General features: G+C 40.5%; 1 protein-coding gene across 4 annotated transcripts in view; it reads left to right on the top strand.

Annotated features, from left to right (window-relative positions):
* Window positions 1–15,462, top strand: part of ST6GALNAC3 (ST6 N-acetylgalactosaminide alpha-2,6-sialyltransferase 3) — a 280,203-nt gene that overhangs the window by 132,892 nt on the left and 131,849 nt on the right. For 3 of the 4 annotated variants that reach the window (XM_081009016.1, XM_081009014.1, XM_081009015.1), the window contains one exon: window positions 2,542–2,733. The exons of the other annotated variant lie outside the window; for it this stretch is intronic. In XM_081009016.1, the coding sequence (XP_080865142.1) occupies window positions 2,665–2,733 (69 nt within the window). In that variant the 5' untranslated portion in view covers window positions 2,542–2,664. The remainder of the gene's footprint in view (window positions 1–2,541; window positions 2,734–15,462) is intronic. 4 annotated transcript variants of the gene reach the window in all.

Below are 15,462 nucleotides of genomic sequence, written 5' to 3' on the forward strand. Positions count from 1 at the left end.
TATTGATTTTGATATACGTGCCAGGCAGAATGATTCTGATTGCATAGTACTAAGTGAGACAAGAATCAGGGTTATCTTATTATTGAGATTGGATTTTTAAGATTGCTAGAAAAATGGGGAATCCTGTGTGGATTGCCAAGGCATGCTAGATGTGCCCGCATGTTATTGCATTGTGTATATTAAACAACTTTATGTTCATCCAATTTTACCCTATGGAAGAGATTAGACAGAGAGCTTCTGAATTAATGTCTGCTTCAGTTATTCAGAAGAAGTAGTCATAAAAGAAAGAAGAAATCCAAATTCAACCATAGTTCGACTATGGGTGCAATAATTTTCTTTTAACAGGTTGAATGGTGGTGTGTGTTAAAGGATAAAAGCATATTAAAACTATTATTATTATTATTTGCATGTATTCAAGCTGTAAATCTGTAAGTTATTTTATAGTACCTGCTAGGCAGTGGTAGTTTTTACAGAATATGGGCACAATTCACTGGGAGCTTTCCATGTATATAAAGTTCCATTGAAATGAGTGGTTGATTCATCCATTGTGTTTAATGTCTTCCCTCTTCTTGTCCGAGTGGAGTTGTTGTTCAACTTCCATTCATTTTAACAGAGCATGGCAAAGCTGATATCTCAAGTGAAGCATGCCCAGTTTTCATTCACCAAAAATGGACCAGGTTTTCTGTCCTTTTAGCAAACACAAATTTAGCTGCAAAACATTGGTTTTGCAATGTTCCAGATGATTAGTTTTGTGGATGTTTATGCACACAGGCATAAGACTAGGATTTGCACAGTAAATTATAAATACGCATTGGTCTCACTTGATAAAGTATCCTATATTAAATGAGTGCAACATTTATATTTCATTAATACATAGATGCCAACTTTGAGCAATAGGTGTTCAGGAAGCAAGCAGCATATTAACATTCCGCTGAGTCTCATTGAACAATGATGTGTGCCCTTCTTCAGTGTCATTTCTTGGGTGCTTTTTCTAAATTTGGGCTTTAAAATTTAGTAAGATGAACTCCATTTGACCTTTTCTGGATCCAGCCAATTTGAAATGTTTAGGCATAGAAGTACCTGTTTGCTAAGAAGCATTGCCAGTTCTGTATGTGCATTCATCAACACCTACTCTCACACCTGTATAGGGATTGCGCTGTGCTCAGTGAACACATTGTTCTAGCAATAATTGCATGCAGTGTCTGGTGGTCAAACTTCAAAAGCCATCATTAAGACATAATGTGCACTTTAAAGAACACTGGTGTTTTTAAAAACTCATTTATTTTAGTTTTCCTTATTGGAGCTCCTTTTCTGCTGTTTGCAATCATGAAATTGCTTTCAGTACGATGGTTAAATAGCAGGCAATGCAACATTGCAATATGAGACGCGATGCAGGTTGACCCAGGCATGAAAAATTGACAGATCTATTTTACACTTCTCCTACTCCATTCTCACTCTGCCACTCAATTTTACTCCATCCTCCCTACCCCCATCCAAACAACATTCCTGTAGCTCTCAGTATTGGCACCCTGCATTCCTTGTCCTCTTGGTATCACTTGTATCTTCTTTTTTTAGCTCATCACCCTGAGTCATTAAATAGTAAAGACCCTTGCTCTGTTGTTTTGATCTGTTCAGCAGTTGGGATGTTGTTGCTAGTAGTTCCAGAAGAGACAGATTTTGCAGTTTGCAGTCACTTGTAGATATATGACACAGGCTTTGCTTGCTCAAGGTGAATTTGAAGACCCTGCAAGAAGTCACATTTCCATCTGTGCACTACTAACAAAAAGGGGGATTAAAACTAGGTCTATTTTTGGTAGGTTTTTTTTAAAAAAAAAAATGTACAAGAGAAACTATCCTCATAAAATACTTTGCCCCCAAACCAATTACTTTATTTTTGATAACTATGCAGCTCTTTACTTTCAGAAACATCTGCCACTTTAGCACTTTAGGAAACCCTTGAAGTGTTTTCACATGAGCTACAGCAGGGTGATAGCTGGTTTTCAACGTTGTGATGATCACCAGCTAAACATCACGATATATCGATATATCAACATATGTGAAATAAGGATGGAGCTATGTAGAGGCATTGGCTCGCTTCACAGTTTTTCCCACATTGGGTTTTCTGCATCGTGCACATGCGCGCGCGCACACACACACACACAAATAATGCTTTGTGATATATTGCCAGACCAAAAATTATGAAAAAAATATCACAATATGGACTTCTAGCCAGTTTTGGGCGATATATTGATATATTGTCCCACGCTACATGATGCTTGGACCAACTCCAGTGTGTCCGTGTACATGGAATGGCTTCCTAACACAAATACATATATGTGGAACAGGGAAGTGATGTTTGCATGCATTTCTTTGTCTGTGCAGGCCAGCTTCCTTTTATTGATATGAGCAGGGATCTCCACATGTGCAATTTCTCCTGTGAATATCAGATCATATACAGCGACGTTGAACATAGGTTTGGGTATTTTCTCCCTCGCATAGGTTGGAAAAATCTTTTTTAAAAAAATTCTCTCTCGTTTGCAGCGCAAGGCTATTATTGTGCTTGGTTTTGTAACCGCCTTTCTGCTCCTGATCATTGCCCGCCTTACAAACGAAGTCAGCTTTCCTCTGATATTCAGCTGCTTTGGACAAACAAGTGCCAAGTGGATGCCATTTTATACACAACGGCAACCTCTGAGGACACACTATGGATATATGAATGTGAGAACCCAAGAGGTAAGAATTCACATTAAAGCCTCTTTAATGTACATAATTTATTGTATTATCAGCAAAGCTAATGATTCATATAATTTAGAATAGTCCATATTTTGTCTTGTCCAGTAGAAAGTGACAATAGCCATATATTTTTAAAATCACGAGTATTTAATTGGTTAACTCTTCTCGCATGAGGATTTGCAGAGAGCTAGATATCTATGCTTAATGGTGCTTATTCCTGAGTAAAAGTGTGTTTAGGACTGAAGCCTTTGCTATTTTTACTGAGCACGGAAGCAAATAGCAAAGTAACTTCTGATAGCTTCCAAAAGCAAAATAACTGTTTGTCTTCCTGAAGGCCCAAGGGGCATATCATATGGAGCATAGCATCTTTCTTTTCAACAAATACAACCTTATCATATCAAAATATAATTAATATAATTAAATGTTCCCATTCATATTTAGTATAAATTAATTTCAGAGAAAACATGTCGTGGTTAACTTTGATTAAAGCTGTGAATGATACAATGCTGTTGCTATGGTCTCTTGGAGCTGTAGCTATAGCAACAGTTGTAAGAAAAGTTTTATGTAAAATTTTAAAAAGTATGAAATCCCCACTGCAGAATCTTCCCCCAATGATGGAATCCAGTGTGCTTCTAACACTGTATATATAGAAAATACTAGCACAAGCTAGCATAAATTTTAAGGCAGTCATTCCCAATAACTTGCCCTCCAGATGTGTTGGACTCCAACTCACAACAACTCCAGCCAGGTGATTTTCCAGGGTTCAAAAACAGTAGCATCCATGAATACAGGGGAGTTTTTCCTGGGAAGATAGCCGCCTTTGAATACATAGAGGGTAATGGGGGCAGAGGCAGAGTTAGAAAATTTGTGCAAGCTCACACCTTCTTGTTTGCTCACTTAAGCCCCAACGTTAGCACCTGAACAGGGCTTACACTACAAATGAAAATTGCTTTAAATGACAATTACACCCCCCCCCCCCGGTGTCCTTATTTCTGGCAGCTTTCACTTCTATGTATATATTTACAGTAGTTGTGTTTTAAATTGCACTAATATTTCTAGAATTATCTTTCCCCTATGCCAGTGGTGGGAAACCTGTGACCATCCAATGCTGTTCAGCTCCAACTCCCATCAACTCCAGGCAACATGGCCAATGGTCAGGGATGATGGGAGTTGTAGTACAGCAACATCTGGAAGGCTACAGGTTCCTTGCTCCTGCTCCGTCAGCAACAATTTATGACAGCAGTCATACTCTCAGAATAAAAGCTTGTGGATGCTCTAGGTTAGCCACTCACCTAGCTTTGACGTAAAATGTTGTGTCCATTCAGTGAATCCAGGAAATACCCTCATGATTTGTGATATTCTCATATCTAGGTCAAGATCAATGGCTAGCAAGGGGATGGAGGGGGGTAGGAAGGGGGTTGAGATTGTATTTTGTAAATACGCATTTCACTGTCCAGTATGGATGATAACATGCCACATTTAATGGTTCTCTGAGGCTGCATGGAGCATAAGGAGAGAGATCACTGTCACTGTTCAGCCAAAGAGTTGAGCGATATGAACATTTTAGGAGTGCCCTCTCTCTCCATCTTAGTTCTTCACTGAAGCTGCACAGAATGACCAAGGGGCAGGATTAGGCCCAGTAGGGGAGCAGATAATCAGGGAAATTGCTTCTTCCAGTTTCCACCCCTGAACTCCTCTAACAACCACTTTGTTTGAAAAGCAGAGAGGAGAATTATCATTTTGACCCATTACTATGATGCAGAAATGGGGACAGAACTGAGAATGGTAGGGCCATCCTGCTCCCCAAAGGCATCTGGTTAGCTGCTCTGGAAAGCAGGATAGTGGACAAGATGGGTATACTGGTCTGATCCAACAGGACTCAGTTTATGTACTTACAGAGTTTTATTTCCCATTTTTGTTTTTAATTCTACTCACATAGCTACAACACTGGATTGGTTAAGAGAGTGCATGATGAGGATGTGATATGAGAACTCTTGAGTCACAAATTAAGCTGTTGCAATGGTGAGAGGCAGCCAGGAGCCATGCAAGGTTGCTGTCCTCATAGCTTCCTCCACCTATGCCAGTAATTGGCATAAGGGACAACATTTGTGGATTGGTATATAGACTCTAGCATCTTTCATCAACAACAGCATTTCTAATTCAGAGATGCCTAATAAATAATTGTGGAACACTTAGTACTTGTCTGGAGATCATACATCTTCCGTAAGATATATGTAGCACTTAAGAAGGTGAAATGTAGCGGCACACCAAGGTGGTGATTGATCGACTATAGCACAGTGAATCAATGTTTCCGTATTTTCTAACCATTCGGTAATTTTCACTCCAGGTTAAAAAACGCTTATGTCAGCAGGATGGTTTCATAATTTCACTGGAAGTTTAGAAATATAGCCAGTTGAAGTTATAATGACTTCCATTGGTACAAGTTTGGAGGTTCAAAAGAACAAAAGAAGAGGAAATAGGATGCATGCTATTGGTTGTGGCACCTAATGGGCACCTGCCACTACTTCTTGTGTGTATAATGGATATGGATATTGTGTACATATATGTTCACTCTAATTGCTGTAATTTTCTCATGTCCCAAAATGTGTACCATACTTTGTACATGCAGTGGCATGAATGCACATAAGCCTACATTCTCATGTCCCAAAATGTGTACCATACTTTGTACATGCAGTGGCATGAATGCACATAAGCCTACATTCTTACTGTGCGGTGTATATTTCCAGCAATGTGAACTGGCTCTAAGGAATTATTCATCCCGGGTTGCCCTTTGTGCAACTTTCGCAGTGACTGAGAATGTCAAAAGCACTTCCATATTGTCTGATGTGCCAGATGACACAGTAGGTTCTTCTAGGATTTCTATAGCATTATGCTTCTTCAGAGAGCACACGAAGAAAGGAAAATACCACTTCTAGCCCTTTCTTCGTGATTCAGGGGGACTTGAAAGAGGGGAGCAAAAGTGTTTAGAACTTTTTGATTCAGAGAGTGGAAAGGAAAATTTATTTCCACTTCCTTAAAGGAAGCATGGATGTTTTTATGTTCTTTTATCTAACTTTCCTGTGTATTATCTTCAACCATTTGATTCTCTTTTAAAGTCACCTCTAGTTCGTTTGGTTTTTCTCATTCCTCATTTTCCTTGAATTTCTTCTACTTTTTCTGTTCTATACTGGCTGGCTTCCATTATCCTATAGCATCCAGTTCAAATTTATTTTGGTAGCTTATAAAGGTCTCCATGTTCTGTCTCCTCCTTATCTTTCTCTTCACTTATCTCTTTTTACTCTACTCCCTCTTGTTTTTATGCTCTAGTGGTACTTTACTTCTTGTCAAACCCTAAATCTCATATGTTATTTCTACACTGCACCTTTTTTGTGTGTCTTGCTGTTACTTATCTCTGAAATATCCTGCTCCTGCTATTAGGATATCTTCATCATTTGGAGTTTTTTAATGGTGGTTGAAATCACAGGTGCTTCTGCTTTTCTTTATAGTTAACTCTCCTTGATTTTGCTTCACTTTCAACCCTTCCCTATATCTCCATGATTTTTAGCTTGTGTCTGGGATCTGTCTACAGTTTTATTTATGATGCAGCACATTATTTGGAACAACAATTAACATTTCCCCCCCATAATTTCAAATGAAATGCTGGATATATTGCACTTAACTTGCAGTGCAAACCAACAGATGTCCACTTAGAAGTAAGTTCCATTGAATTCAGTGAGATTTACTTTCATTTTAAAAAAAATAATATTTATTGCTTTTAAAAGTTACAAAAAAGTAGAAAAAAAGAGAAAAAAGAAAAAAGAAAGAGAAAAACAATACAATATATAAACAATACAAACCCACCCTAAACCCATTAAACTAAACACATGAACAAAGCAAGACAAAAACAATTTAAAAACATCCCTCCTTTTCCATACTCTGTCCTTCATTCCCTTGTTTCCTCGACTTCCTCACACCTCCCTTCTTGTATCCCGCTTTGTTTCAGCAAATCCTTTCCATCTTTCTTTATTTTCTGTCATATTATAAATAACATATTCTTTAACCTTATTTCCCATTAATGGTTGATTATTTATATACACCCAACTTCTTATAGCATTTCTGCTAGATCCATAAAATATCATTCCACCATTTTTCTGACAGTCATTACTTTAACAAAATTTCTAAATAAACAATTTAAATTTTCCATTAATCTTCCACTATCTCCTCTCCCTGGCTTCGGATTCTGCCAGTCCTTTCCGCCAGTTCCATATAATCCATCAACCTGGTGCCCTTATATCCGAAGTTCTTAAATCTCTTCCAAGTCCCTTCTGCAGGTCTTCTTCATATTCTTTGATGCTCAGGAGCAAATCTCGGGAAAACTCCAGCCTAACAATACTTTTGTTCCTTCTGGACAATTCAGCCAAATTTCCGAAGTTAAAAGTAAAGTCCATAGAGTATTTCAGAACGTATTTCAGGATTCCTCCAATTCTAGCGACCCCCAAAACTTCAAGCTCCTCCAAGCCCAGGTCCATGTCCCAAAAGTCAGTCAATCCCTGGATAGAGGGTTCTTTCCAACCTTCCTTCTTCAATCCAAGCCGGGATCCTAGCCTCAAAATTTGACTTTTGCTAGATTCAGTCATGAAAGACCTCAATTTATAATCCTCAATCTGCTTCTGAGAAATTAAGGATCCCGCTTGTACTACTTTTGGTTTCACATCATCAGCTTTCTCCTTTTTCTCCACCATTTTCACATCATCAGCTTTCTCCTTTTCCTCCACCATTTGTCCAACCAAGGTATGTTCCTGTACCAAATCCTGAGTTTTTTCTGTATTGACACTCACTTTTTGATTCAAATTAATCACGTTCTGTTCCAAATTGTCAATTTTAGAGATCATGTCACCTGTTTTTTTATGTAGCTGTTCCAGCAAGTAGTTTATCTTGTATAATACAGTCACAATGGCTTCTCCTATCAACATTTTGAGTGATCCAAGGTCAGACTCCAATTTTCAGAATCTTATCTTGCAGCTGGAGCTCTCCCTGTTGCACTCCTGTAACCGTTTCACATGCTCCCTCTAGAGGGAATCAGTCTCCGTTTGTATCAATTCTTTCAAGCACGACTCAAGCAAGTAACAATAGTTTCAATTTTCGGTTACTTTTTCCTCCATTTTTAAACGCAGAAGAGAAAATGGAAACAGTGCCTTTCTTATTTTAGCTAGCTGTCAAATCCGTTCTGTCAATAAACATTCCCCGAACGTCATCTGGCAGCCCTTTTCCAGGTTTCAGAGCAGTGGCAATTTAATTTTGACTCTGCAGGCGCACTAAATCCAAAACTTCCCCTCTCTTCTCCTGCTTCCAAGAGGGGTTATGTATTTTTGTCTGGTGGGAATTTAATCCTTTATCAAAAGCTTTCAAAGACTTTAGCTTGTAACTTCTTTGCTTCAATCTATTTACAAAACGGGAGGCGGACTTCCTGTTTAGAGCCTTCCCGCTTCAGCGCCAAATTAAAGTGTTTCAAGATCCAATTCTCCGTTCTACTCACGGGTAGTCGTTTAAAATCCAATTGTCCACAGGAAAAAGTCAGCGCTCTCCGGCAACAGCAATGCGGCTTCACTCCGTGAAAGAAACGGTTGATTCAAAGCACCGCGCCGCTCACCCCATGTCGCTCTGGATCCCCAAAACAGGGTTTCCCCGCGAGTTGGGGAGGCGCAAAGGTGCCAGCCGAATCCCAGGTTCACAGGCTTCTCCTGCCTGTGATTTCTATGGGTCTCCGCCTTCACCGTGGTGGTCAGACCCTGCTTTTCACGGAGCAAATTCCTCCCGATCGGAGGAATTCAGCCATTGCCGGAGGCGCCTCCCCGGAAGTCCAGTGAGATTTACTTTCAGTTATGCATGTAGAGCAGTCTTTCCCAATCTAGTGCTCTCCAGATGTTTTGGTCTATGGCTTCCATTATCCCCAGCCATCACGGGAAGGAATTATGGGAGTTCTAGTCCAAAGTATGTGAAGAGCACCAGGTTGGTGGTGGCTGGTATATAGGCTTTTCAGCCTTAGGGTATAATCCTCAACCCATTTATTTGGGAATAAGTCATACTGCACTAACTTCAGAGCCAACATCCACAGGGTGATAAAGTGCGCTTCCATGTTATAGACAGGAAGAAGCAATATGAAATCAAACTGGACTGGATTATCAGAAAGTTAAGAGATCAAGATAAGATTGCATCAAGATTAGGAGAGAGGGCAGTGGAATTTTGATGTGCCTGAGCTAGATGGGCCTTTGGCCTCATCCAGCAGAGCTCCTCTTGTGCTCTTAAATATTGTTCTTCATGGAGTATCTCCACTTGTCATTCATGCTAACTCCACCCAACATCCCAACACACTCCCCTGCTGTCAAACATTCCTCCACTCACTCTTCTGTTACAGTGCTCTTGAAAGTAGGTTTTAAGAAAATGTCAAAGCTGTTTCTATATAAAACGTAGAATTTGTATAGATTAGATTTATGTCATCTGGAAGCACAGACCCTCCAATGTCTCTATTTTCCAGGGACGTCGCTGATTTTGAGAAGCCTTCCTGGTTTCTGATTTGATCCCAGAATGTCCCTCTTTTCCTTAGGATGTCCCTATTTTCATCGGAGAAATGTTGGAGGGTATCGAAGCACTTGCCCCTTAATAAACACACAGACCCTTTTCTGCTAGGAGATTATGCGCTGTGTAAAAAAGCTGTCCATGGGAAGAAGCGTAAGCGGCCTAGTTACAAATTATCTGGCTCCCTATAAGAGAGATGGAAGGTAGTTGGAGTTTGTGCTGGCATTTTAAGCTTCCAGTGTCATCTGAATTATTAATGTTATTTATTTATGTAAATTTGATTCCTGCTTTAGCTTTGAAAGCCTGGGATAGTTAATATGTTTTCCAAATAGATGGAACACATGAAAATAAAATAAAAATAAAATACGTTAGGGCAGCTATCGTTATCCCCTGAGCCACACTTCTGTTGTTCACTGTACTGACTTTCTGGCATGGAATTAACATAATGACTATTTTACCCTTTCTGCCCTTAAAATAAATGCATCACTCTCAACATTACAGAGGTGAAAGATGCAAGCGAGCATTTCATGCCAAAGGAGCTGAATGGCTATCCTACAGAGGTCTAGATTGCTCTACACCTACACCCTAGTCTGTGGCCTTTCGTGCTCCAAATCTTGTGTTCTCTGAGCCCTAGACATCTGTTCACTTGCAAGGGCTTCTGCTTCCCTCATTCCTTTAGCACACGGCACCAGTTGGCACCTAGCTTTCGCTGCAGGCCACTTTAAAAGGATGGCAGGTAGAAGAGGGCCACATCCACTCTTCACCTCCTTACCCTTCCACAATGCTTGCCAATAAAAGCAGCATCACTTTCTATCTCCATTGCCCAAATCCAGTGGAGTGGGAGGGTGTGAAATTGGACTGTATCCTGGCAACTTTCACACCATTGATTTGTTTTGTGGGTAACCACCTGAGTTGAAAGTAGTGCCTAACTTTCATGCTTTGCTGTTACTGCTGCCCTGCATGAGGACAGTCAAGAGGGGGTAGGTGCACAAACTAGGAGTGTCATTTCTGAAAGGCTGCTCCCAATGCATTTTCCTCCCTGAGGTGATGGCCAAGATGGTGCCCTCACCATTCCAAATACAGGAAACTGTCTGAACTGGCAATGGAGTCTTCACTATGAGAAGTGAGGTTACAGGGAACCAGCCAGAGGGCCTTCTTAGTAGTCACACCCACCCTGTGGAACGCTCTCGCACCAGACGTTTAGTGCTTCGTTGGAGCAAACATCAGTTCAGGTTTTCTGCAGATTGCTGCTTGCTCCGATTGAGCTTTAAAGAGTGAATTTTTGTGGGGAAATCTCCGGAGCAAAAAAGAAAAGAAGAGAAAGGAAAATGTGCTTGGACACAAAGATTTAAAGCACAGACTGGGCCTGGAAAGAGCGATGGGAAGGTAAGTGTGTATAAGCCCCCACTCTGCCTAAAGACAGGGCTGGCCCTGCCTTGTTGTGCTGTTGCAGAGGGTTATTGAGCACACTTCAATCTCACAGAGGAGCAGCACCAGCCAGGTAAAAAAGGAAGTTCATGAGACAGTTGTGGCCCTGCTTCCAATGCATCCATTGGCCCTGCAGTAAATGAGTGTGCACAACAGAAGAATCATCTGCAGTGGTGTGAAAGGATTCTAGAGTGTGACTTCGTTTCATGTCCTACCCTCCTGGCACCCATTCTACTTCACCTCCTTGAGACAGAGAGATTGAGAAATGGCAGGCACTGGAAGGCACATTTGAGAGGCTAGTTGTGTCCTCCACCCCCACTCACTAAAACGGTTAGTATATAAGAAGAGCTGTGCTGGCTCAGACGAAAGGTCCATCTCATCCAGCATAATATTTTGCACAGTGGCCAACCAGGTGGTTCCATGAAGCCCATGATGTATGCAGCATTAAAGCAGTATCTCTGTCTTGCAGCTTCTTAGTACCTATTTTTCAGTGGCGTACTATGTTAGAAACTGAAGGTTGCCTATAACCATAATGTCAAACCTTGGAATAGAACAATGTTCTTCAATGTTGGCTCCCTAGGTGATATTGGACTACATCTCCCATTACACCTGACTATTAGCCAAGCTGGCTGGGAATGATGGGAGCTGTAGTCCAACAACATCTAGGGACCAAATCTGAATCCAGAGATCAAGCTTCATTCAATAGAAATGTAGTGGTCTGTTTTACATGTAACGCAAGGTGAATTATTTGGAAAAAACCCATCCCCCACCCCACAGCTGTGTAAGTGAGAAGGGCAGGCTCTTTAGACATTTCATTAAATCAATAATAAACATGAGCTTCGCTGGCGATTATAGAAAGCTGGCTGAATAATAATGCCTGAAACATTTTGCTGACATCAATCACTCCCTATCTTATAAAAAAAAATATATCTGTTGCTCTTTAAGAACTCTCACACATTTTTACTGAAGTGGAAAATCATCTTTCATAATTTATTATCTTTCATAATTTAACCTCCCATCCCTAAGGCATCTCTGGTTTGCGTTGTTCTCCCGTCACATTTCTTTATCTTCAGAAATCTCCATATTACTATAATTGAGACAGAAGCGTACATTGTACAACATTCCACTAAGTGTAGTCCTGCGATTGCTTCATGAGTTGTGTAGATTGTGGGGTGGAGGGGTGGGGGTGGGGAGAAAGAGCAAAGCTTGCAGCATGTTGCATAGCGAGTCTTAATAAATAACCCTGGAGATGTTTAATTTAAGAGTAAATTAGTCTGTCAAGCTCAGTGGAGTTCAAACTACTCTGCAGTAAGCTTGAAGCTTACCCATCAAGTAGTAAACCCCATACAGTGTAATTGCATCTGTTTTGAGAACGAACTGCAATAAGAGGTGAGTACAGGACCGTAATAATAATAAAAATGCAACTATTGCCCTATAAAAGAATTTAAGGGAACAAGGAACAAAAACTCCACATGATTCGTCTGAGGCAATTGTTAAATGTTAGCATTTTGACATTTTGGACCTGTTTTCTTCATCTTGTTTAGAGGGCTAACGTGCATGGTTTATGTAATGTAATGGGAGAATGTAAAGAGGGAGAAGTTCAGTTACAAAAAAATGGAATGCCCTCTTGTTAATCTGCTAAAAGGTCTCTTGCAATATCAAGCTAAGAACTGGCTAAAGATAGAGCATTGTAGAATCTCTCATTCACAAACTGGTACCCAAAAGGATTCCCCTGAAATATATTTTTAAAGGCCTCTTGAACATAAGATAACAAAATAATAATAATAATAAAGATATGGTTCATGAACATTCTGTGATCAGCACAGTCAAGGCATTTACACTGGAATCTTACTAGATATCACCATTATCATCTTACAGATATTTGTTCAATGCCTTGTTGTCTCATGCCTATTTCAGTGTACAAGAAACATTTCCAGAAGATTGCACATCTGCTCCACATTGCCAGGCTTCCATAAATTCATATATGTTCCAGGACAGAGAAAGCACTGGTCTAATTAGCATCATTGATGAGTCGTTCACTTCATCCTGACATCATGGTAGTGTCGGTGGCGATGATGATGATGTGGTGCCTGGTATCATTAAATTATGATTTGCAGTTACTGCTTGTTTGACAGATAGGGGCAGAGCTTAGCCAGGAAAGAGTTCGTCTTAAATGAAGAGGAAACATCACTCTCTAGCTGTGGAGGATGCTGATACTGGAAAATTAGTATGGAGGGAAAGTGACAAAACAAAAGCATTTTAAGCCATATTCCCAGCAGTAGGTAAAAATAATGTTGTGCCACATTCAAAATGATGGTTCTTCACTGCCTGGCAGAACACAAGCTAAATTTTCTGATCAGTAGAATTGGAGTACTTGTGGTGTGCAGTTTTTCGATTATCATCTGGGAACTAGCATCACAGTTCTCCTTCAGATTGCTGTTAAATGCTTTGCACCCATGCCAGTTAAGTGTTAGTTATTCTCTTGTTTTGTTTCCTGGGGAAGGAATGGCCTTGCACAAGGTCATTCCACTTAGGGAATGCATTTCTCAATACAATCCTGAAAATAATTCAAGGGCTATAATATAAAAAGTCTTCAGAATTCCCAAGTTCTTCCTGAGTTAAGAGAAAGCCAGCATGTTCCCTTGAAGTAGACGTCTGCTCTCACTCTCGAGTCTTGCACAACTACAGTGGTGCTTCCCACGTACAATACTGCTCCCTTTAGCCATGCAGTACTGTGGCTTGGGAATGCCATTTACAGCTAGCCACAAGGAGGCAAAACATTTGGATGTTGGGTGCATGGCATTGTGGTTTATAAACCTGTGTCATGCCCCCATTGACTGCCTTTGGTGGAGGGTGGGACAGGAAGTCCTTCCTACTCATCGGAAGGTGAAGTTGTGGCATTAATTTACAAGGTCCTTTACAGCTTGGGTCCAGGATACGTCAAGCACCACCTGATCCCTTGTATCTCTGCTTGGTCATTGAGGTCGTGGGATGAGTCACTGGTCCCCAATGACTAGGATTCACACCTGTTATCTACCATAAGCCATGTGTTCAGTATTGTGGGCCAAATTTTGTGGAACTCCTTTCCAGTTGAAGTCACACAGGTCCCCTCCCTGGGTACCCTCTGGTACTTGCCAAAAACTTTTTTTGTATTCCAGCAGGCTTTTTAATTGAATTCTGATTTTGTAGTTAACTCATTTTAGTCGTATTGGATTGGATTTCCTGTACACCACAAATAAGCTACAGTTCTGGAGACTGTCTTCCGAAAGGCTTTCCCACCTGCTATTCGGCACTATTGCCAATCATTTTATTATTCATTATTAAATATCACACACACACACACTGTATTAGATTTTTTTCAGACAAAAAACAGCTTAGAACTTTCAGAGATTGGCAGCATATCTTAACACATCACAAATACAACCTTACAAAATATCAGAACAGAACTTTGGAAATGAAAATCAACAACAAATATAAAAGCGCGCATTCAAAGCAACACAGTGAGCTGCAAAACAATATCCTTTTAAACACCTGAGTATGTTACAAGTAAAAATTTGGCACAAAATTGCAGTAAAATTCACACATGTTAAAGCATTGCAAGTAGCTAAACAAAAATCACTAACGATGAAGCTGCACCCACGCTTCCCTTGGCAGTAACATTTCCCAAGCACATCCTTAGCACATTCTTCCACTTGCAAACCTCATTCTCATCCACTCCCAACAATCATACCCATAACACAGTTAATCCTAAACCAACCACTTGTCACCAGGCAAACAGAGTTAAACATAATTTACAACCAGCTCATTCACCTACTTCCATATAAACAACAGCATAACTACTCACTCCCTGCCTCCCACCCAGCTATACTCTATATTGGTTGAGTCTCTCACATTGAGTGGTATTAAGCAACTTTATAACTACAATAAATGTACAACCCAGACTCTCGCCCTGGGCAGCAAAACCACAATTCTGTTTATCAGTCAATAATGCATCACTCCCTTTCTCCTCACTGCCCTCACCCTTGTAGTGACTGCAAAGGGAAAAGCTAAAGAGAGACCATTGCCTTTGGTGTCTTTTCACTGGAGTTGCAAACCCTAGGGGCGTTGACCTAGTGGAGGCAGCTCACCCCACTTCAGCAGTGTTCTTCTCTAGTCTGTACACTGGGATACAAGTTAGTGAGCTGCAGCTGTTTACATTCTCCTACTCAGGAATCAACTCCAACTTAGCATCAGCACTCTGGCTGGCAGGGCAACCAGGAACAGAGTGGGCAATAAAATGAGATGAAATGGCCTCTCCCCTGTTCCGTTGCTCCTTAATTCAAAGCAGGTCAGCATCAAGAACAAATTTGAGAGCAGGGATTAGGAGCTGCAAAAAACCCCAAAACCTTTGGCATCATAAGAGGGGACCTACAGAAACAGTCAGTAAGAAGCATGTTTCTAAAACTTGGACTGTCCTTGAATGGCCACAGAAAAGCCTTATGACATCATGGAGACACAATGGAGGACCCCCCCCCCCCCAGGATCGAACACTTCTTTTAATGACAAATTTGAGAGTTCTACAACACTCTTTTCATGGCCCCAGAAATGGTTCCTGGGATGCAAGTTAGCCATCTGTGATCTATGTAATGAAAAATACTATACTTTCTTGTTTTCTTGTTTCTTATTGATTTTTGTACTTAAAGACTTTCTGGCAAGGTCTATTTTTTATCATCATAAAGACATTTG

The sequence above is a fragment of the Podarcis pityusensis genome, assembly GCF_964106645.2.
Source record: "Podarcis pityusensis genome assembly, chromosome: 6".
NCBI classification, from domain to species: Eukaryota; Metazoa; Chordata; class Lepidosauria; order Squamata; family Lacertidae; genus Podarcis; species Podarcis pityusensis.